The sequence below is a fragment of the Scardinius erythrophthalmus genome (genome assembly GCF_964197995.2).
Source record: "Scardinius erythrophthalmus genome assembly, chromosome: 23".
Taxonomy (NCBI): Eukaryota; Metazoa; Chordata; class Actinopteri; order Cypriniformes; family Leuciscidae; genus Scardinius; species Scardinius erythrophthalmus.
This window is the reverse complement of record NC_138243.1, coordinates 28,326,819-28,351,991: the sequence shown is the minus strand read 5'-3', so window position 1 is coordinate 28,351,991 and position 25,173 is coordinate 28,326,819. Positions and strand designations below refer to the sequence as shown.

The 25,173-nt window shown below is 36.3% G+C and overlaps 1 protein-coding gene across 2 annotated transcripts in view; it reads right to left on the bottom strand.

The window, feature by feature from the left end:
- The window catches only part of cntnap3 (contactin associated protein family member 3), a 138,892-nt gene that overhangs the window by 60,767 nt on the left and 52,952 nt on the right, over positions 1-25,173 (bottom strand). For both annotated transcript variants that reach the window (XM_081353586.1, XM_081353587.1), the window contains exons 3-8: positions 24,548-24,741; positions 21,551-21,698; positions 18,594-18,797; positions 3,845-4,020; positions 2,044-2,181; positions 1,399-1,660 (exon numbers count right to left, since the gene is read on the bottom strand). In XM_081353586.1, coding sequence (XP_081209712.1) covers positions 1,399-1,660; positions 2,044-2,181; positions 3,845-4,020; positions 18,594-18,797; positions 21,551-21,698; positions 24,548-24,741 — 1,122 coding nt within the window. The remainder of the gene's footprint in view (positions 1-1,398; positions 1,661-2,043; positions 2,182-3,844; positions 4,021-18,593; positions 18,798-21,550; positions 21,699-24,547; positions 24,742-25,173) is intronic.

Genomic DNA, 25,173 nt, shown 5'->3' with positions numbered 1-25,173 from the left:
AAAGGACAGCTTTCAGCATTAGACTTAAAGTATATAGGGAATTGGATACTAGCAAAGTACTAGGGCTATTTCAGCAGAATGCAAAAATGTATATTTTGTATGCATGCAATACCTGTATGAAATCTGCCAAAAACTAGAGCACACTTACTGAATACTGTAAAAATACGGTATCCAACAACGCAAAGCTCATCTTTATTTTATTTCCAGTGTGTCAAGTGAACCTGAAAGTAACTCTTTCTTTATGCAATATCTGATAGGCCAAAAGTTGAGACATTTTTACACAAAATTGAATTATTTATGCATTTATAAACTAATTTGCAGTGTGTTGCACAGTATGCAAATTTTGTGCACGCACAGAATATAGTCGAGCAACTACATTTATCAAAGGTGCATTTCCTTATCCAAAGAGTTAGCGGCCATTTACACAACACCGTTTTCAACTGTTCACCGTTTTGGCTGTTCATTTAAATGACAAAAGCGTTTTAGGGGCCTGAAAACGGTTTCAAAGCACTAGTTTTTGAAAATGATAGCGTTATCATCTCCGTGTAAACTACAAAAACATGAATTTGTGAACAGTGATGTCATGCACATGCTTATTATGTTCAGTCTATAGGCACGTAGTGTTTCTTTACAAAGCGGCATCGCCAACTACTGGCCTGGCAGCAGAATACAGCGTTTTTAGTCTTTTTTCGCAGATCTGTGTGAACAGGGATCGTTTTGACAACGTTGTCGTCTGTACGCAAAACTTTTCAAAAATGCGGAGGAAAATTTTTCAGTTTTTAGTACATCGTTGTCATGTTAGATACATCCCACAGTGCAATGTGCTCAATTTTACTATCTATCACCAGGAAAACTAAAACCATAAAAAAACATCTCATTAGTTGAAATAAAATTAACATTAATTGAAATAAAATAACATGAAATTAACTTATTTTATCAGACTGCCAAGAGTTTTGAACATTTAAAAAAAAAATTTTTTTATAAAAAATAAACATTTATTTCCGAGATAATGCCTGGCTACCCAAGAGGTCACATGAGAACAATATATCATGCTACTGAAATGTTTGTGCTTGCATACTGCATACTATTTTGACTAAATAGCAGATGGTGTACCATATATAAAGCAATTCACTTTTCCGCATTCATTTGTTTTTTCAATAAAACTAGTTTTAGCCAGAAAATAAAAACCTTTCCTGATGTAAATGAAGATTTTTATACATAATGCATTTGTTTGATTTTCTCATATAAACATGTTTATAATTCCACATGCTGCATATCTCAGAGCAGCAGGTGCCATTGATGTTGACTTTGTGCTACCCTTGACTAACAAGAGATGTGTTTAGCTTTTACTATCAAACAAACTGAAACTTTATATACGTGCTTATATCTGAGTTCAACCTGCGGTGATGTCCGTCATGATCCGTCCGGTCTTGTGGATCTGTAGTCGTGCTCTTGCCTCGCTCAGATAAAGCCACAGCGTTCCTGCATTATGCTGCAGGTCAAAGGTCATCAGCAGGCCCGCTCTGTTCCACGTTCTGAATTGCAGACTGACCGAGGCACTTTCTCCACTGGAGACCCACGGCAAACCGAGGAAACTTCCAGGACTGGCAAACGTCGCTGGCACATCAATGGATTCGGTGCATGTAAAGGTGACATTCCCCTATGAAAGCACAAAATATTGTAGTATAACCAATACCATTTTTTTAATACGAGCTACATTTGTGAGAGTAAAGTAAAGCCGTGACGTCTGCCTAATAAATTATGTATTTGCTTTCCTGGCTGTTCCTGATATCACTATCATGGTCATTACGACAATGAATTAAAGGGTTGGTAATTGGTTTAACCCCCAAATTCCCAAGGCAGTGGTTGTAAAAAAAAAAAAAAAAACTTGTATAATGGAGAAGAACATGGCACGGGTCACAGAAATGCAAAGCTCTCATTATGGAAAAATTAGGCAGGCAACAAATGACAATTGCTAAGAAGCAAAAAAAAAAAAAAAGCAACCCGAAGACGTAACTGTATTAACACATGGTTTCTGCTTACTGCAAGGGCCGCTTGCTTCTCTTTGGCTCGATTAATCACGCTGATATCGTTGTAAAACACATTTTCCAAGCAGCCATGGAAGTTTCTTCTAGAATGGGATTTCTGGAGTCCGGCCAATGAAGTGCCACCAAAACTGATCTTGTGAAAGAAAGACAGATTCGTGTCAGGAATCACACAGATTAATGGAGTGTTACTCATTTAGTATAAGCTAAACTCTATCGACACACTGGCGATACTGCATCCAACAACGCAAAGCTCATCTTTATTCTATTTACAGTGAGTCAAATAAATCTGAAAGCAACTCTTTCTTGATGGAATATTGGATTGGCCAAAAGTTGAGATATGGCGTTTTAAAAATGTTTAAAAATCATTTCAACTCATCCATGAGTCCAAAAAACATGCAAAAAAACTATTGTTAAAATATTAAAATAGTTTCAAAAATATAGCTGCAAGACTTAAAGGGATACTTCACCTCTGGGAAGATGAATGTGTATTTAAAATAGGTCATTTAAGTAGAAGAAATGTGAAGAAATTTTTGAATTTGGAGCTTTCTAGACTGAGAAAAGCCAGAAAATGTATTTTTGGCTTATGTGGATGAAAGACAACAACTCCCAGAATGCACTTGCTTCGCTGCCTTAGGAGGCCACGCCTACCGGTAAGAGTGCGCAGTTGAAAACAACAAAGCTAGCCTACGTGATGAGTTTGCGAGGGATTTAGAGATCGTTCAAAATGTCCGGGATTCGGCTTTTGCGTTCTACAGTCGCCATTCATCATGTTTACTGTGGCGAGCAGGACGAGGCTGACGGCCGCGGGAGAACGGCGCGAGGCCGGTGGCGTGATTACTGAGACGCGCCGGGTCTCGCATCTCTCACGGAGGAGCGGGAATTTTCTTAGCAATGGTAAAACGCACATCAACCGATCACTTGTTTAGCGTTCATGTAAACACTACATTCAAATTCACCAATCGGAATGAATTCAGTTAGATTGAAACAAAAGGTGCATGTGCATGTAAACAATGAATGGCGACCGCAGAACGCAAAAACCGAATCCCGGACATTTTGAACGATCTCGACGGCCGGACAAGTCCAGGAAAAGGAGGATGGTACTTACTCAACTTTCTCCTACTATTCAGCTTTCTCCACAGAACAAGAGCCTGCTAGCTTAGCTTCCAAAGAAAGACGGCTGATACTGTGTACATTCTGTGAGTGAGATCCCACCCTCTATGGGCGGGCTGAACACATGCGGAACAACGCCATCTACTGGCTGTAGTTTTTAGCCTCTGGCCAGAAAATCCTCCGATGACGCAAAATGACGATTTTTGCATCATCGGAGGATTTTTTCCAGACAAAAAATACATAAATCTCTCGTCTCAGGGGGATATGAGGGTGGAAAGCATGGTAATTTGAAAATACTACAGGTTTTCTACTAATACAAAGCTTAATGCTAAATCCTGAAGTATCCCTTTAAGTGTTAACATAAGATTAGTGTGAGAAAAACACCTAGCAACTTTGTCAGTGTTAAGATATCTAAGGTATTTTGAAGAACTATTGTGTATGAAATGTGCGATAAATAAACTTGCCTTGAACATGATGCTAGTTTACTGTAATATAAGATGTGTCGAAATGAACATAAATTAGTAGTGTAGAAAGTGAATAAAGTGAAAGCTCTTACTAAACTAATTACACATGGACATTGTAGTTCATTTATGTTGTATGTATAATTCATGTTTGAGCAATTTAAAATGCTACGAGCTGCTCTGTAAGTTACTGGACTAATGGTGTGAGAGGTCTTGAAGGCTCACCTCGTTCATCTCAGAGTGACTGGAGTACTCAGCGAGCTGTAACTGCTGGGTGTTCTTGTCCACGGTGAAGTTAACTAGTCCTCGAACCCGCTCGATGGTGACGTGGTGCCAGTGCTGGTCGTCCAGCAGACTGCCTAGTGACACGAGAGGGTGAACATCCCCCACCGAACCCCTGCCTGAATCAAACACAGGATCGACTGTTGGTTAGGGCGCTTTGTTGATGTTAAAGAGTTTGGTTAAACCTTTCACGTCTTTCAGCAGAAACTGACATTAGAAAAAATGCAATGACCATTTCTAATTCTGAGATGTTCACTTGATTAACATGGAGGTCATGTGACAACAATGCAGCTGTTTGAAACATTTGTTGTTTTAAAAATAGTATTTTTTATACATAATAAGTAGTCTACATAATTTACTGTCCAGTATGTGGCAAGCAGTTTGCAGAACGTCACAAATTTTGCTAAGTTAGACACGTTCCTGTGTCAACATACTGTATTTTGTTCATCTTGGAACAACATTCCTGTTCGAAAATGTATTCCTACCCTAAACCTAACCTTAGCCATTAGTTATCCCTAAAATCAGTGGGAAATGAAAGGTGAAAAACAATGATGTAGAAGCACCTAACCCTTTCTGTAAGCCTAAACTTGACATAAACTGTAAACTTGTCCCTCAAATCTGATTGGTTGATTTGAATGTTGTTGATGTTGATCCAGGAACATGTCGCTCTTGGTAAAATCAGGTTCTGCCAACTTGCAAGTTTTCATTTCCAAATATAGCCAAGAAATTATAGCCATGTATAATTTAAGAAAAAGAAGATTGGAAATTGCAGGGTTATTACTATAAACTACAATAAAAAAAAAAAAATGTAAATATATATATATATATATATATATATATATATATATATATATAAAATAGTAGTAGTGCATATTAGCATATTAGCATATGCATATTAGTAGTAGTTTTTAGCAAAAACTTTAACAAAAATGAGAAATGCATATATATATATATATATATATACACACACATATATATATGTATATGCATTTCTCATTTTTGTTAAAGTTTTTGCTAAAAACTACTACTAAAACTTAGAAACTATAGACATATTTAAAAAAAATGAATAAAAATGACAAAAATACACAACAAAATTACTAAAACTTGAGACAATATAAAAATAAAAGTATAAGAGTGACACTAAAATATCACAGACAGTGAAATATATGTCTGCAGGAAACTTTCATTAGGAACGTGTCACAGAATGACAGCGCAGCACAGTAACAAAGAAATATTACACGAAAATAGCATTTTCTTGTAGAATGCACTCCAATAACCTTTGTTAAATTTACAACTTTGAAGAGAAGTGGAGTTGCCATGTCTGGTTGACAAGGAAAGAGAGTTAAGGTGAGGCAAACGGTACTTTAATAATCCAAACAAGACTTAAGGCAAAACAATTCAAAATATTAACAAACTATAATAGTATATCAGTGACGCTAAAACAACACATACTCACAGACACTGAAATTTAGACCTATGGAAAACTTTCTTTACAAAACGTGCCACAGAATGACCACAGAAAGCTACATGCATTTTCTCCCTTCAATATTTTACGTTACGCAACACGTCTATCAATTATTCATCAGAGTTCCAGTGACGTGCCGTCGGTCGAGCCGCTGGTCAGTTACCATCAGAATATAAACAAGCTCTGCTTTGTTTTTATGCACATGCGAGGACGGCTGTACGCTCTGATGTCATTTAACATTTAGTGTTTCGCTGCTCAATATTTCATGATCTTTGTTCCTTTTAGAAAGCATGCGGGACGGCAGATCTGCTGCTCTCAGCCTTGACCTCTCCTGTTCGCTCATACGACAATTATACTCATATTTGCATTTGAAGAGCGGGTCTAATTAACGCCATGGGCACATGTATAATAATATATGACAACACTTTTTCAATCTGACATTGAAAATTTGAGAAACGCCTGTCCTCTTCTGTTATCTCGATAAAAGTGACCCTGAATTTTTGACCATTTTTGCTTGAGGCTTTAACACTGGACATCAAGTGGCGACCTAACAAAGTACCAAAATTGAAAAAAAAAAAAAAAAATCATTAAAAGGGGCCTATTATGCCATTTTTCAAAGTCGTGACCTACTAGAATAGGTTTTCATGCTTGAATGTCCAAAAAACTCCTCATATTCTCCATTGTTGCAGCTCCTCTCTTCCCAGTCTGTCAGTAACGCTCTGTTAAGTTCCTGTCTCCATGAAGCCCCTCCTTCTGAAAAGCACACTGTGCTCTGATTGGTCAGCTGGATCAGTGTGTTGTGATTGGTCAAGCACTTCTAGCGTGTTTTGGAAATGTCCCGCCCCTTACCATAACCGCAAGTTTAACACACTACTAACTAACTCAACCAGGCCCCGCCCCTTTATTCTGCGTATGAATTATTTAAATGAGGAATATTGTGACGTGTTCGTTCCCGGAAGAAAACTCAAGACTACAATGAAGGCGTTTCATTTATTCATTTATTCTCTGAGCCACCATACTAAAGATACTTCCTACCGCTGTAAATAAACCCTTCTGAAATGTTTACCACTGTCACCTGAAAGTCGTCATGTTTATGCAATAGATACATTTGTCTCCCCAAAATATGTCAGTTCTTAATATAACCATAATAACACACAGTAGAAGTGCTGCCTGAGTGTCAAAGCAGGGGTTGAAATAAATCTGCAGTAAACATCTCCGCGTCTCCGTCAGAATCAGGAGCTGAGAGCGCTGTCTGCTTTAAGCAGTTGATGAGTAAGGCTTTGAGGCTTTAAAAAGTTACGCTTTTACACCAGCCAGTCACGGGTTGTGCAATAAGCATGAAGGGTTTTAGATTGTCTCGATGTTAATTGAGCTTGTTGCATCGATGTTTGATATTCATATATGCCAATAAATTAAGTGTTATTTTAGTATTACTTGTATAGTATTTATTATTAACACTTTAAATTAGCATTATATTTTCAGTTTCCATTGTAATTTTTTTAGTTTAGGTTTTAGTGATTATGTTAGGTGCTTTTGTCATTTTTATTAGTTTTTATTTTATTTTATATATTTATTTTTATTTCAGTTTAAATGTTCTAGTACTTCAGTTAGTAGCCAAAGCAAAAATTCAAATGCAAATCCACTGTGAATGTATTACTATGCATATTTAATGCATTTAGCTTGCAACACATGCTGCAAATAGACATGAAAGGAACACTAAATCAAAACGGATTGTTAATTCATGCTTCTGGTCTTCTTTTGAATGACTCGTCAGAAAACTCATGGGTGTGTCCAAATGAATGTCAGTGGCGACCTGCAAAATAAACGTAATATCTATATTCAGGGTCGTCAGATGGATGATGGAATTATGAAGTATTGGTCAATGCCGTCAGAACACGGGCGTAATTTCCTATGGGGACGGGGGGACATGTCCCCCCCACTTTCAAATTCGTTTGTTATGATTTTTTTTCAATCGCACGCCGTCATCGCCACGAAGGAGCAGGACACAGAGAGCCTGTGCCGATGCGCGCGTCCAGGAACGTCTCGTCCACACTCTAAAAAAAGCTCACTGAAAGGTCTAATGAGCAGGTATAGCCTGTCTGTGAATGTCCTGACACACACACACGACGCACAGACAGAGTGCCAGAATCCAGTTCTCTTCCGCACTTGAACGAACAATAACCAGGGGCGTAGCACCAAATTTTGGGCCCTGGGTACAAACCATCTTGCTGGGCCCCCGTACCAAATACCATAATGATACCAATGGGTGGGGTATTGCATTTTTATAATAAAAACATTTAAAATGTAAACAAAATAAGCCACACTCTGATTAATATATTTTGTTTTATTGTCAAAAGTACAAGTTAATTGATGATTATTTGTCTGTTTAAAATAAATGCAGACTATAGAATCACAGGGTACACTAACCGCCAAACTAGACATTCAGTCTTTGAATTACGTTTTTAAAATAAGTCATTTTCAATCATTAAGATGTGCATTAAACTGAAAACAATCATGTACTTAATGTAAGAGCGTGCGCGAGCTAATTTGCATAGTAATGCAGTAAAAATAGGCGCTAACGATCTGTGTTTTTGCGGGTGTTAGATTTTGACAATGGAGGGAAATATACAGTGTTTTTATGTAAACTTCTGATTTTTGCAGTGTAAGATTACGGTTAACACCTTTAAATATTACATAAATGTATTATTAGGCTATGTATTTTTATTAAACTTATTGAGTGTATAAATCAGCAGCAAAAAGTAATTCTTGAAAAAATCTGCACAGTAATTTTATCAAATCTACACGTTAATAAAAACAAATTGCTATTAGTACTCTTATAAAATTCAATCAGGCAATCATACATTTCTCAATTTTATATTAATATATTAATTTATATATTCAAGAATTTAGAAGTGTATTTATATAGCCTACGCTACACTAAACAGAAATAATACACAATTAAATTATGCTTATTTTAAATGTATTGAGCAGGCTAGGTATAAAAAATATAGGCTTTTAATAATCTTTCAGTGCGCAAAACCATGATAATATGAAACGCTTCAAAACAGAGCGCGTATGCGCATCGCGGGTGCAGAATGATGTGCTCAAAGCGACATGGAGTCAAAGCAAGTGTGCATTTAAAAGTTCACGGCGCAAAGCGAAGACATGTCGAGCGCACAAATCCTTGTGTATATCTGTCCAACAGTTTATTGATCATTTGTTTCTTCACAGTTTTAAATTCCAGTTATTGTGCGTTTGATGCCGATTCATAACGTTAGTCCTTGTGCTGTTTGTGATCTAACAGGCACACGGGTAGCGAGTCGTTTAAAAACAGCAACAAACTCCAACAAAATAAAGCCATTTTATGCAAATCCACAGCCTTTCTCTACAGATCAAGCATTATAATGTTAATATCATATTGGAGAGAGTTTTACCGTGCATCCTGCTGTAACCGGCAGAGGCGCGCGCGCAGTTTGAATAACGTTAACGTTAGCTGCGACTGAATGGAGAATGACTGACAGTCGCAGAGGAGGGAAAACGAGTTTCCGTAAACTTTAATGATGTAATACGACGTCTGTCCCTCACATTAAGCTATGGAATGGCTTCAGATGACTTTGTCACCCAAACTGACGTGAAAAAAGCGCGAAGCGCTGAAAAGCGCGCTGTTTGCATCCCTGTATGTAGGGTGTGATACTATAAAGTATTGGTATATTATTCAAACAGAGTACGAACATAAATGTATGTAATTCAACCTGGAGTAGATATTTATGTTAAAACAATGTCAATGCTCGATGATGCAGTTGGAGCTCACCTTTCTTTTAAAAAAACTGAGTGAGCAACTGCTTGCCCTCATTTGCCTTTCTCTCTTTAATCTTTTCTTTTCGTTTTTGAGCCCCTTATTTTCCTTTCTTAAGGAAAGACATGTCTCTTCCCCTGTCTTCCTAGTTCCTATCACGGATCACTCCAGCTCCTGTCTCATCAACTGATTCACCGCGGGTCCGTAGCAGAAGCACCTGACCTGCGGGTCGTACCATTTGATTCGAGAGGGGTGGTGGGGCCCTGCACAGCATGAAAATGACTTTTTTATACCAAACCAGTGCCTAACTACAAGTTTAGTTTTGCACAGGAACTTTTTTATTTGTACATAAATGCTATGCAAATGTTAGTGCATGTATATGTATGTATAGAAAACTGACTTCTAAGGCCCCCCCCCTGCCTCGGGCCCTGGGTACTCGGTACCCTTTATCCCCCCAGTCCGACGCCCCTGACAATAACACTCACATTTATGCCAAAAATGTCCATTTTGTCGAGTATCCTCACAAGAACAGTCTTAAATGAGTTAAATAAAATCTTAATTGAAAGTCAAGAGTAAATGAGAAAATAGGCTTGTTTGAGATGAGCAAAATCTGCGCAGAATCGATCACCGGTGATCAGCGCGAGATGCATGCCGGTTAGAAATGTGTCCGAGTGCGGTCCGCCTTGCTCTGATGTCATGCTGACGTATGTCAAAAATCTCTCGCGAGCGCAAGGCGCACCTGTCGGATTCTGCAGTCGCGCGCAGTTGCTCTCCACCGACTGCGCTGATCAAAAGCATGATGGGAAACGACTTGCTGACGACACAGCTTAATGCTCATTGGTTTAAACAACCGTGATGTATTGTTCTCTTTTAAAATGTTTGATTTTAAAACTCTGATATCATGTTTTATGTGTATAAATTATGTGTGAATATTCCCAAACTAACTAACAGTGCGATCTCTATGGGTTATGCAATGTATTTTTTATTTAAAAAAAAAACAAGTCTGTATTAAAGAAAAAAAGACTGATAAACATGTATTTGGAATGGAATTAAATAAGTAGGCTACTTTGGGTGTCTTGTTCATTCTATTTATTTTCATAAAAGCAACAGAACTTAAATTCTATCCAGTTTATTAGCAACACTGTACACAAGCGTGAATCCGGTGAATCCCGCGATATCCATCTTTGATCTCACAGGTGTCAGATCCACTGCGAGAAGAGAGAACTGTCCGTCTTGCCTGCGCTTTTTTCACTCCTCCTCTCACTGCAGCCGCCTACTCTCGGCTACATTGCAGGCGAGGCAAGGCGCATCTCAAACAAGCCTAATGAAATGCGTGAGACCCTGTCAGCAGCGGCAGATCTTAAAGTGACAGCAGCCACTAATTCTGTCTGTCAGTCAAGAACAAAGGGAACAGAGCAAATTACTCACTGATCTTGATCTCGCGTTCCTACCCCAAAGGAACAAATAAAATAAAATTCCTTATCAAAATTTATAAGGAAAGACAAGTACTTTGTTTAGGCTTGGCTTGTAGGGAATTCCAAACCTGCGTATATTCAAACGCACATAACTATAGAACCCATTCTAAATGCTCATGTGAACGCCATCAGCGTTTCTCACAGGTTCGCGTTTAAAGTCTGTGTAGAGGGAATGGTGTCGTCTTAGCGGCCCCTAATTTAATAACAAATTATCATTGCGACGGAAGCGAATCAATCAAAACTAACTTTAGATGGAAATAACTTAACTCTGCTGTAAAGCCGAAACAATCTCTGTTACCTTAAATTATACGCTTATCTCAGTAAAGCTGCTTTGAGACAATCTACATTGTTAAAAGCGCTATATAAATGAAGATGACTTGACTTGACTTGACTTGACTTGACTAAAGAACGTTTGTAGCTTTAAGGATTAATCGATATTTAATTTATAATTTATGCAGTGCGGACTATTTGATAACTTTATTCAATTTCTGTATATTTCGTACCTGTTAGACAGGAAGGGCACAGGTAAATATGACATTTATTATGGGTTTATGTGAGGATTGTTTAAAGTTCACTTAAATTAAAAGTTGTTATATTTTTGAAGCCTAATAAATGTTTAAAAAAGGAAAATTTGAAATAATTTTCATTGAGACATCAGTAGCCATTTTAATATCAGTGATACTGGCCTTCATTCATAAAAAGATGCCATTAAACAATTATTTAAAATATACTTTCTTTATGTTGTTTTTACATTGTGGAAATTGGGTCTCACGTTATTTGAATTTTATTTACACACAAAACATTAATGGTGAACATTTTTGACTTTATAAAATGATTCTCTCAAGCCTTGGCAATCGGCCCCTATTAAAAAATAAAAAAGTAAGACATATTTTTATACATAGTTTAGTAGCCTACTATTCTTTTTGGCAGAATTTATCATTATAATCAACTTAATTATCTCCTGGATTTTGTATCACCATCCCTAAATGTATGTAAATGCAGGCAATGGGATTCAAATTGAAAAGATTTTCCACCATTTTGTGTCCCCCCCCTACTTCCCAAACCAAAGTTACAGTCTTGCGTCAGAACATTGTATATATAAATCCTAACAAAGTTTGGGGCAAAACATGAAGCACTGGAGCACAACATAAACAGACATTTTGATGAATGCAAACCACCAGCAAAATGAAATAGTTTGGGATATGGGGCATAAGTCTTGATGTCACAGCATGTTTGCAGATGTATTATTCGGCACAGACAGCAGCGAGTGTTTGCCAGCGACGAACATCTGTCTCTGCATCAAAAAACAAAACACCAACATCACATAAAAAAACCCTGTTCAGCACATCTGACTCTTTCTGATTATCGGATCTTTGGCACAGTTTGCCTTCCGATACGCTACATTTCAGTCCAGTTGGTGCAGGATATTTATTTAGGCTTTAGATTGGGACGTCAGAATATTTCAAGGACAATGAAGATTAAATTAATCCACTACGTTTCTCAAACACCCCTCTGAAAATCTTTCAAATACATAATGCTGCAAACTCTAGCTAATCCAGTCAACAGGCTATATATAAATTTCAACTTTGCACACTAAAAGGCACACAACCTGCTGAGATGTGATCACTGCTTCCTCCAGTGCTGTAATCTTCACATTTACAAATGCCAAAGTCAAACGTAAATGGCAAATCGAATAAGTATGTTTAATGGTCAAACCAGTGCCGGTTCTAGACGTCTGGGCGCCCTAAGCAAACTATTAAGGAGCCCCAGTCAGTGTGTTCAGAAAACCCCCAAAATGTTTCACTGTCAACAAACAACAGTGAGTTGAAACAATAATACGATAAAAAGAAGAACATTACAAACAATAGGATGAATACAATAGAAAAAAAAATACAAATTAAATAAAAATAATAGCCTACAATACAGAAATTGAATAATCAAATGTAAAAGTTAAACTGCATATTCTTCACAGTATTAATGTATTATACATTGATTCTTACTAAAGTTATTCAGTGAAGAGCAGTGAATGATTCTCTCAATTTCAGGTTTTTTAGGCTGCTGTCACTTTAAAGATTCCATTCTTCGTAATCCCATATTTTAAACTTTAGTTAGTGTTTAATGTTGTTGTTAGAGTATAAATAATATCTGTAAAATTATAAAGCTCAAAGTTCAATGCCAAGCGAGATATTTTATTTAACAGAAGTCGACTACATCGAACAGCTCGTTTGGACTACATCCCTCTACTTCCTTCTTTAATGACGTCACTAGAACCGTTTTTTGACTAACCTCCGCCCACAGGAATGCTCCCCCTACCGAAATTCGTTTATGTACTTGCGCACTTCTAATAACGTACTGTGTTTACTCAGCTCTTAAGGTGATTTTCTGAAGTAAAACTGACGCTTCATCTTTTGTGTGATGTACAATAAACTTTATTAAACTCATCAGTATATGTTTGATCATCATTCAGACAGCAGACTTGTAGGCTATTAATAAAAAATGGATACATACAAGCAGATGACAAATATGTTATAATAACCGTAATTAAACTACTAAACTATACCTGTTCCATCTCTATACAGCACTCTGACTCTGTAGGCATTATTGTCTGACTCGAACTGAACACCATTACTGAGAGTTTCTGATATTATCATCATTCTGTGAGATGAAATTGTCCTGAGTGTGTGCGCAAGCTCATGAAGCTCCGCCCCCTGGGTCGTCCAGCAGCAGCTCATTTGCATTTAAAGGGCACACACTAAAACAGCGCGTTTTTCTGAGCCCCAAAAAATGACAATTTAAACATGCTGTAAAAAATGATCTGTTGGGTATTTTGAGCTGAAACTTCACATACACACTCTGGGGACATCAGAGACTTATTTTACATCTTGTGAGAATGGGCATAATATGGGACCTTTAAGACAGATCTAATAAACTGACTTGCTTAAGACATAAATGAATGCCTTTAAGTGAAAACTCCACAAGATGGACATTCTGACCTATATTTGTGTAGAGCTGCACAATATATAGAAATGATCAAAATATCGCAAATGTATATATTGCGATATGCATTTCGCAACGGCTTGCAATAACTGGGTCATGAACAAAAGACAAAGAGAAAATTCCCACTGCTCACTTTTGTAGTTTTAATAAGAATCAGTATATATTTAATTCATACAGTGAAAACTAAGCAGTGTTTTATTTTTACATTTGATTATTCAGTTTCTGAACCCCTAAAGTCTGAGGTTTACACTGATGTTAAAATAACACTTCTTATACTACAGTAAAACACTGCTGTTCACTTTCAGAAGCTGAAGGGATGTTTTCTTGTCACAAAAAGAATGTGAAACATATGTAGGTTATATAATTTTTTATATATTTTAAAGATAATTTAAATGTATTTTACACACTTTAAGCATTATCGCATCGCATATCGAATATCACATTATTTAATGAGTTATCGAATATCGCATTTTTCTTCAATATCGTGCAGCCCTATTTTTGTGTGTATTTGTCCGGTTCAGCACACACCCGAAGCCCAAAGCAGCCTTTAGCCTACATGTCCGTGTTTTGCTGTTCTCATGTCCGTGTTCTCCTGCCGGGACTGTATTCATAAGTGTTGGAAGTCAAAATGAAAAAGTATAGAAAGGACCTGCACTGTGTCAAACTCATATACAGAAATGAAGCATGTAAGATGTACAATCACAAGAGGAGAAAATACAGTGTAGAACAATCTGTTTCACCTTTGCAATGAGATTACATGATGTTTCATGCGTCTCCTGAGTAAAGAAAATATGAAACAAAAATGAATTAAAGAAAAATATTTCATCTTGAGGTGCAGCAGTAACAAAACGTCCACTAAAAAGGAACCAAACGTCTAAATATATATTTTTTTTACTTGTATCAAACGACCACTTTAAACGCAGACAACAACATTTCTCTAATTCAAACATAGGGATTTATGCTATAACATACTTGTCAAAAATTGTCAGAAAATTTCACAAACAATTACAAAGAAACTGCACATAAGATTGAATTAAACTAACCAACATTGAGCAGGACGATCCAAATATTGAGTTAACCTTATAAAATGTGCATTAACGTCTCCTAAACGTCAATGTTTTAATGTCTTATAAAACAATCCAGGGCGAACGCAATGTCCTTTCGGCACAGTAAATCTCATCTAAACACGAGAAAGGCTCAGCCATCATTGGACGACAGACAACAGCAAAGTGCCATTCGTATTTCTGACAAACAGTCGAGCCATTATCCGAGAGAGGCCGAGCGACCACTTTAGCACTTTCAGAAACACCACTAATAAATGACGGCAGGCATCTTCAATTTGCTTGAAATTATGGTGAAAGCAGAGAGAGCAGCAGTTAGACTTCAGTTACTTTACGATGGAAAAGCCTGACAGTAGCGGGATGTGTTGAGATTTACAGATGCGAGGCGTTCAAGCTCCTCCGTTCTGACCCAACTGAGCTCTAAGAGACTTTATAAAGTACAACCGGTACACTGTAAAGCTGAGATATGACGAAACTGCACAAGCTCGCTGAATCCTCCAGTGCTGAAATCGTCACATTTCCAAATGCCAAAGTCAAACATATATTGCAAGTCGAACACAAAAGAGTAATTGTCAAATTTAAGGCATCTTTTTTTAACATTAATGCATTAACAAATTAACAATGGCCAATATATTCTTAAAGCATTAATTAACCCCTTACCTCTCACCCCCAATTTTGGCAAGGGCTGCATACATGACATACCCAAAATAAAAAGGTTGCTGCTCATAAGTCATTCTGAATAGACACATAACCAACATATATTTAGAAAGCCAACCCTTGAGAGTTTACAGTTCAAGACTCAAAATTAACCAGACTGTTATTAATATTGAGATATATAAGCTCAAACATAAAACAAAAACAACAAATATTAAAAATATATTTATTAAATATATAAACATATTATGTGAATTTAGGATAGCAACTTATAACCACAACTAAAGTGTAGCCACAACTGTGGTCATGCTTCATTTCAAGTCTGAGAATGATATCTCTAAGATTATGCATTTTATGAAGCCTATTGTGAGACCATGTCAGGGGAGAATTCTCAGAGAAAGCAAACAAGTTTCTCAACAAATAGTTTATTGCACTCTAAACACCTATTTACTGTCTCTGACTATGTCTGGCAAAGATAACTGGCCCCATTCATGTTCTTTTCATTTAAATCGACCAAGCTTTCACACCTGTGATGGTCTTCATCATTCTTTTATTCTTATTCTTTTGTTTGAATGCAGCCATTATAGCCTTTCTTCTAGCATAATGCTTAGCCATTGACACATAATGTGTAACCCTCATAGACTATAATCCACCTATTAACTTAAGCCTTGTCAGAAAACAAACAACTAAAAAATATTCTTGGAACTTTTAAATGCGAATTATTTTTAAAAAATGATTGTATGGAATAGACAGCTCCTGCAGCAGGTGCATTAGCACAACAGTTAGCCTCAAGCTACATGACACAATTTAATTTATTAATATTACACTTTTATTTAAAGCTCACTTTAAAACACCATCGAGTGTTTGTATTATATTCCGGTCGCGGTTTAGGATGGTTTTAAGTCCGAAAGCCAATGTGAAATATGTTATTTTTAGCATTTTATATGAAGCTATGGGCTATGCTTATCCTTACCTTTATTTTTTATTCATATAAAAATACCCCAAATCGCACGAAAATAACACACAAAACACACATACTTAAATCGTGCATTTATTAGAACTTGTTTCGGTGAAGAAATGTCACGTTCGCTTTGTTTATCATGAATGTGCTGAATCAGGAAGTATACACAGGACGCGTCATGCAGAAGAGGTCACGTTGAATCACATGATGGTGATTGACAGATGGACAGCCGAATCATATTTCTTCGAGGTCATGTCTGTCTCAAATCAGGAAGAGGAGATACACAGCAAGCTCCGTGCGCTGTTTCAGCTGTTTATATGGTATTATTCAGTGAAAAATGAATAGGAATTGTATTCTGCATTGTCGAAATATTTTACTAACATATGATAATTAATCAATATTTCTCCAAATATGCGCACCATTGTAATAATTGCCCTGACGGATTCTGTTTATTATATGTATTTGAGCACAAATAAACTGGAGAAGACGAGAATGGATGTTGTGTGAGTGATTAATTCTATTCAAAATAACGATCGTTACAGATGAATTATTTTGCACTCCTGTCATAAATTAAAAAATTAATGTCACTGCAAACCAGTTTAATCATAAACAGTGGTCAAATATCGAAGCTGGAGTCTTGAACCTTCCATATGATGCTGATTTTGTCCAGATCAAGTAAGAGTGTGATGTTTTAAAATAGTAATGCATTTTGAACAACAAATAGTTGGGATCACTGGTGATCCCTGCCAGGCAAGGGGTTTAACCTTTGTTAATGTTAGTTTTGTTCATGTTCACAGTACATTAACTAATGTTAACAGATGCAATTTTTGATCTTAAAATATGCATTGAGATTAACATTAACCAAGATTAATAAATGCTGTAGAACTATTGTTCGTTGTTAGTAACTAAGGTTATTGTAAAGTGTTAACTTGAACGACAGCCATGTAAACCCGCCGGTCTGTCGGGCTGTAAATGACATCTCATCGCACGTCTAAAATAAGTCTGAAATGATGTGAGCTCACAGAAAACGGGTCTGGAAGGAAGATTATTCCCTGATGTGTTCAGAAAGCACGTTGTGCCATTGCAGTTGTACAGTTGTAAGTTCAGCCGTGTGTGTGAGGAGAGAGAGACTGTGGCGCTGGCAGTGCCACCCGAACGCTGCGATCACAGATGGCTCATGGGAATCTGGGAATCAGTGCCATACTGGCTGCTCACGACAGACTGAGTCTCTGAACGACACCTGAAGGCTTTTCTTTACAGTCTTACACCTTATGAAGAACAAGCCTTCTGAATGTAAGAGTAAGAGTAAGAGAGATAATTAATCTGCTGGAGAATTTAACTAACAATACTTAAAATACTGAATAGTACCATGGTATTGTCATATGTTGCAGATGCACCATGGTCATTTCATGTTGTTCTTTAAAGCGTCTTGGAGTAACATGTCCAGGTTTTATATATATATATACGTATATATAAGCACAAAGTCTCTCCAGCGGGAGTTCTTCTCTATATCAGTGTCAGTGTTTCTGATCTCCCTGAAACGCCTCCATTGTAGTCTTGAGTTTCTTCCGGGAACAAACACATCACAATATTCCTCATTTACATAATTCATACGCAGAATAAAGGGGCGGGGCCTGGTTGAGTTAGTTAGTAAACTGGCAGTTATGGTAAGGGGCGGGACATTTCACAAACACACTCAAAATGCTTGACCAATCACAACACACTGATCCAGCCGACCAATCAGAGCACATTGCGCTTTTTAGAAGGAGGGGCTTCATAGAGACAGGAACTAAACAGAGCGTTACTGACAGACTGGGAAGAGAGGAGCTGCAACAATGGAGAATATGAGGGAAAATGCATAACAGGTCCCTTTTAATAAAAAAAGATGGCTAACACTTTATTTTAAGGTGTACTTACTATAGTAATAACAGTAAATGATGCATAATTACAAGTAACTAACTAACTAAAAAGCAAACCCTAACTGTAACTCTATAGTAAGTACATGTAGTTAATCAAGTGCAATGTAACTACGTCACCTTAAAATAAAGGGTTACACTTTATTTGAAGGTGTCATTGTTACAGTGTAATTATATATTTAAGTACTAAGCAACTACATGTACTTACTATAGGGTTAGGATAGGATTAGGATTTGATTGAGGGTTAGTTGCATGTAATTATGCTGTTATTACTATGGTATTATTACTACTATGTAACAAGGACACTGTGTTACCAAATAATATAACCAAAAGAAGGCATATGAATATGGTTCATGCATATTAGTACCTTTTCTAAGCAGTAGTAAGAGTTTCCCTTTGAATAACTCCAAAGTGAGTGTGTGTCCGCTGTGGCCTTCCATATGAACCAGCATCCCGGAGTTCTGCAGCGTTTTGAAGTTCATGGATAACACGTCTTTGTCCGCAGGACTGGCGCTGGGATCCGGCCTGAAGAGCAAGTGACCACTGCCATCAAAACCGGCCACGTCAGAGCCTGGAAACACACCAGGAGCAAATACACTGTGATGGTAGAAAATAACTCAAAGATCAGAGACAAGAGATCCACTGCTCAGTAAAAATGCCTGATTCATGACACCTCATTTCACAACGCTTGAACTTAATTCAGCAAATTAATTGTAATGAAATAAATGAACAAGCAAGCAAACAAATAATGTGTTAAAATATATAATAATCAACAAAACTAAGTAAATAAATAATGAACAATATTACTTAAATAATAATAAAAATAATTAATAATGTAAAATAAAATAACTGATGCAAATAATGAACTACAACAAATACACAAATTCAAATGAACTATAATAAATAAACTACAATAAGCAAATAAATAATAATGAACTATACATAAATAAATAAATAAACAAACTACAATAATCAATTAAATAATGAACTATGTATAAATAAACTGAACTAGATAACGAACTACAATAAAGTAATAAAAACAAACTATAATGCATAAATAAATAAACAAACAAACTATAATAATCAAATAAATAATGAACCGTCTAAATAAATAGAATAATGAACTATAACATACTATAACAGAATAATAATGAACAATAAATAAATATAGTGTGTGTGATGTTCCGATGTTTAATTAGTTCCTGGTGTTTCAGTTTAATGAGTCGCTCCTGAAGAGTGAAACACTGGGACTCTGTGACGCTTTCAAAGCATCGATCTGTGTGTTTGAGTCAACAAAACCCCGGACGCAAAGAATTCAACTTTGTGCATTATAATTAGAGGCGTGTTTGAGCAGGTCTATTGGCACTGGTAATGTATTCAGGGACAGCTCAGCACCTTCACTGCTGTAAGTGGAGCAGAGAGAGTTTAACCTGAGATCCTCAGAGATGATGCAACCGGCTGACACTGGGCAGAACCTGCAGGATCTGTTCAATAAATTATACATCTGTACGGATGGATGGGGAAAAAAACACTCAATCCCTAATGGTCTGCTATATTTATGAACATAGAAACAATCCAAATGCTGTGTTAATGCACTTGAGGCAAATAAACATTGTGTGTGTGTGTGTTGACGGGCTCTTTGCTGACAGCTCTCGATGGCAGAAACACCAAGGCTCTGCAGTTCGGCCCCCTGTGATTTCAGGGACAATACACCTCATTCAAAAAGAGCCACAGGACAAAAGCTGCCACACAGGACCTCTGAGAGACCAATCATATATCAGCACACTGATAGAGAGAGCACAGGACACGCTCGCCTGCTCTTAGGCCATAACACATGACAGCATATGAGCTCGTAACAAGTGTTGCTTAAGACTGACATCATCCGCTATGTAAAAAACAGAAGAAAAAAAAAAACAGGGAAAAAAAGTAAGATTTAGATTAAAGGTAAACTGGCCCAAACTACTATAGTTCGCTTGATTATGAATTATAAAACAACAACAACAAAAAAAACTAATATTTTTTCAACATACATATATATATATATTTATATATATACACTACTGGTCAAATGTTTTAGATCGGTAAGATTTTTTATGTTTTTAAAAGAAGTCTCTTCTGCTCACCAAGGCTGCATTTATTTGATAAAAAAACAAAAATAAAACAGTAATATTGAGAAATATTGTGACAATTTAAAATGACTGTTTTCTATTTTAATATATTTTAAAATGTAATTTATTCCTCAGATGAAAGCTGAATTTTCAGCATCATTACTCCAGTCTTCAGTGTCACATGATCCTTTAGAAATCATTTTAATATGCCTATTTTATGCTAAAAAAACAATTATTATTTTCAATGTTGAAAACAGTTGTGTACATTTTTTTTTTCAAAATTCTTTGATGAATAGAAAGTTCAAAAGAACAGCATTTATTTAAAATAGAATATTTTGTAACATTATAAATGTCTTTACTGTAACTTTTGATCAGTTTAACTCATCCTTGATGAATAAAAGTATTGATTTATTTATTTCTTTCCCCCAAAAATAAAATTAAAATTCTTACTGACCCCAAACTTTTGAAGGGTAGTGTTTAATGTTACAAAAGCTTTAGATTTCAGATAAATGCTGTTCTTTTGAACTTTCTATTCATCATAGCATCATGAAATAAAAATGTAAAAAACTGTTTTCAACATTGATAATTATCAGAAATGTTTCTTGAGCATCAAATCATCATATCAGAATGATTTCTGAAGGATCATGTGACGCTGAAGACTGGAGTAATGATGCTGGAAATTCAGCTTTGAGCACAGGAATAAATTACACTTTACTGTGATTTAAATTGTAATAATATTTCACAATATGACTGTCTTTGTATTTTTAATCAAATAAATGCAGCTTTGGTAAGCAGAAGATACTTCTTTTAAAAACATGAAAAATCTTACTGATCTAAATATACATATATAGAGAATTTATGTATATATATATATATATATATATATAGGCTATTTAAATGATAAATAAATAAATGTTTTGACATTTCATAATATGAACGATTTTAAATCATATTTAAATCTTAAATAACATGTGATACTATAAACCATATTTAAATGATAAATAAAATTAACAAAGTTTAAGCTTGATTAAAAACTAGTAACCTGAGACATTTAGACATTTTATAACATGAAAGATTTTTAAATAATACTTCAGTGTTAAATAAATACTGTAAATATTTCATAACATGAAATATTTTAAATCATTAAATGATTGAATGAATAAATTATAAATAAAAAATTCATGTCATTTCTGAAAAGTAAATATGAAATACGTACTGTACTGGCATCCGTACGCTTCCAGTCTCAATCCCACCCTCCCGTTGGGGTTCCAGTCCAGAGGCAGTATTCGGAGATACTGAGCAATGACGGGATGCTGTAGTTTGTACATCACCACACTGTCGGCGTTGGAGTTCCCAGAAAAAGCCTCAAATGAAAAAGAACAGCGTTTCGTGACCTTTCATGGTATTTGTGGTTTGACATTGACATGATGCACTAATGCGGTCTTGCATCTTACATAATGTTGATCCCGAAAGGTGGGTTCACATACGACGAGACGAGTCGAGTCTATAACTTAAGTTCTACTTAGCACGAGGCAAGACCCTGTGGCGACCGGAGCGATTCAACATCACCATGGGTCAATGAGCAGATTCATCCACTCAGACTCTGTGTTAAAGGAAATCAATACAAGCACTTCTGTCCAGTAACGTCCACACTAGTAATAACCTGATCAAAAATGCTGATCTCACAACTAAGATAGGCTGGTTACGCTGATCTACGAGCAGTCAACTCAGTGCTCCACTAACAGGCTCATGAGTTTCTAAGGTAGTGTTTACATTAGATGCATTATTACACAGAATGTGAACAAATGCGCGCGCGCACACACACATTGTGTTTTCATGTTTATAGGGACTTTTCAGAGACATAATGATTTTTATACTGTACAAACTGTATTCTATCCCCAAACCTACCCATCACAGAAAACTTTCTGCATTTTCACATAAAAAAACAACAACAGCAACAATTTAGTCTGATTTATAAGCCGTTTTCCTCACGGGGAACAAACAATGTCTCCACAAGGACAAGGATTTTAGATTTTTGCCATCTTTGTGGAGACATTTTGTCCTCATAATGTAGGGTTTACCTGGTAGACACTTTTTTTTGGTTGATTTTTTCCTATAATTAATTTTTTTTTTAAATAAAAATAAATTACATTTTATATTACATATACATATATATACTTATATATATATATATCATTTTTTATTATTATTTATTTATTTTTTATTTTTTATATATATAATCTACCAGTCAGTTTGTCAGGCTAAGACACAAACTGAACATCCACAAAACCACCTAAAACACCTTAAACACAAGCTTGGCAAAGTTGTGAAACCAGTCAGACCAGCTTTAACCAGCTAACACCCACACATCACCTCAGTCGGTTTATATAATCAGGGTATTTTCCAGCCAAGGTCCTGCTAGCCATTTTAAGAGGCAAAGTAGAGTTATTGTGGATTATTTTGCAGGGAGGAATGTTCATCTTGTCCTTATATCTGTCAGAGATGTGTGCAATTTGGTCTTTCTTAGCTCAGAGTAATTGGGAGCTGAGTAGCGTTCTCAGTGTGTTTGAAGGGATCAGCCGTCTGGTGGAGTGGAGCGTTAAGCTCAACAAATTGCTCTGTTTCCTGCTGAGGCGGCGCATCTCATTTGCTCTAAAGTGGCCTGTGAAATATATCAAGAGTCAAGGTGCAAATCCTCCACTGGTAGAGGAGACAAGTTCTCGCTCTCAGAAGAGGGAAAAGAAGCTCACGTCTTAAACTCTAAGTGCTTCTGACGACAGACAGATTCGTGACTAACGGTTCTCTGTTGCTGTTCTCAACAGGCTTTATACCGAACGACATGTGAACAAAAGCATCCGTCTCATCGCATCCGCTTGTTGGAGAAAGTGTAAACGACACTACGAAGTGACGCTGATATCCATGGACTTTTAAAGTAATCGGCTAACCTAGCTAGATCTATTTATTATTGGCATTTTACTCAATTATCTAAATGTTAGTGAAAAGAAGAAAAAGAAGAAATATATGTGACAGTATCTTGAGTAAAACGGCTCTATATTTAATGAAGCACATACAGGCCGGTCTGATGGGTCGTAGATTGCAGTGAAAGACAATACTAGATGTAAATAATAATATGCAGATTGTATAATCATGTACCATTCAAAGGTTTGGGGTCAGATCAGTTTTTTCAGCAAGGGTGCATTAAATTGATCACAAGTAAATGCATTTCTTATGTTATTTCAAATAAACATTGTTCTTTTGAACTTTCCATTCATCAAAGAATCTTGGAAAGGAAAATGTCCTGGTTTTCACAAAAATACAGTTTGTTTTCAACATTGATAATAATCAGAAATGTTACTAGAGCATCAAATCAGCATATTAGCATGATTTATAAAGGATCATGTGACACTGCTAATGCTAATCCTTTGACATATTTAAACATGATCTACTGTTGATGAATTATGAATGTTTCCTTTTTTTAACTGAAATACCAATAATAACCAGAAGAAGATATGTTCTGCGTAAATGCAGGATTTTTAAATGTAAACAAGCATGAAATACACCAGGACTTTAATTTTGAAATGTCTTCCTGCTGCTTATTCAAGTTATGAATGTTTACTTTCATAGTTATGGTGTTTGTATTGTAATAGGGTTTAGATGGTTGTAAGAGTGCATTACTTATCTTCCTCATATACAGTGAGGAAAATACTGCACTCTTACAACCATCTAAAACTTATTACAATACAAACACCATAAAGTAAACATTCATAACTTGAATAAGCAGCAGGAAGACATTTCAAAATTAGAGTCCTGGTGTGTTTCATGCTTGTTTACATTTAAAAATCTGAACATATTTTCTTCTGGTTATTATTGGTATTTCAGTTAAAAACAAATCTGACAATTTGATTCAATGTTTAGAATATAAATAATTCTGTAATTATTTGAAATCCTAGAGTGTGCTTTTGTATTCAAATAAATGAAATAATTTGCTTGTAAAGGTCTCATCGTATCCCTTTATTAAGGAAAATAAATGATTTGATGCATTTTTATTGCGTCCCTAAAGTTCTTTATGTGCACGGAGACTGTCCAAATTTATAAAAGCATCAAGCCCTGCACTCTCTAAATCTATACATGGCGTGTACGTGTTTATCTTGTCTGGGCATGTTTCTCCTCATCTCAGGTGAAGCTGCACGGCTCAGAGGAATTAAACTCTTACCCTGATACTATCCTCCTGTCGGTACGGTCTCCAGTTGTGGCCCGTGTCACTGAACATGAGGAGGTAGCGTGTGACCCAATCTGAGCTCCCGTATCGGCCCTGGGTGGCCATGGCTGTGATCTCCGTCCGCTGCTCCAGCTTGATCTCTAGCCACTGATACTTATTGGAGTCCAGTGGAGACCAGCCTCCAGCACCTGCCGGACACGAGACAGACGAAGAGCTGGATGAGCTGAGGGCTTCACATGGCATGCTTTGCATTGCATTATGGCATACATTACATGCTGTTCATAAACGATGCAGGGGTTTATTGGGAGAAAACAACAGCTGCCTTCTAAGGAAGCATGCAAATTTAAATTAGAACCCTTATAAAGTGCCTGATTTGAAATGCTCTATATATAGACACTCATGTGAAGTGCAAAGATTCACAAGTAGTTTCAATAGTTTGATGTTAGCATGTTGATAGGCTAGTGTGCAATGTAAAACTCTAATAGCACACAAAGATTGGATGAATCATTTGAATATACGCATTTTATATATAAAACAATTTATAATAATATGGTATAAAACCTTTCCCCCCATCTTTCCTTCATGTTTTATCAACACATCTTAATGAGGATAAAGCCGTT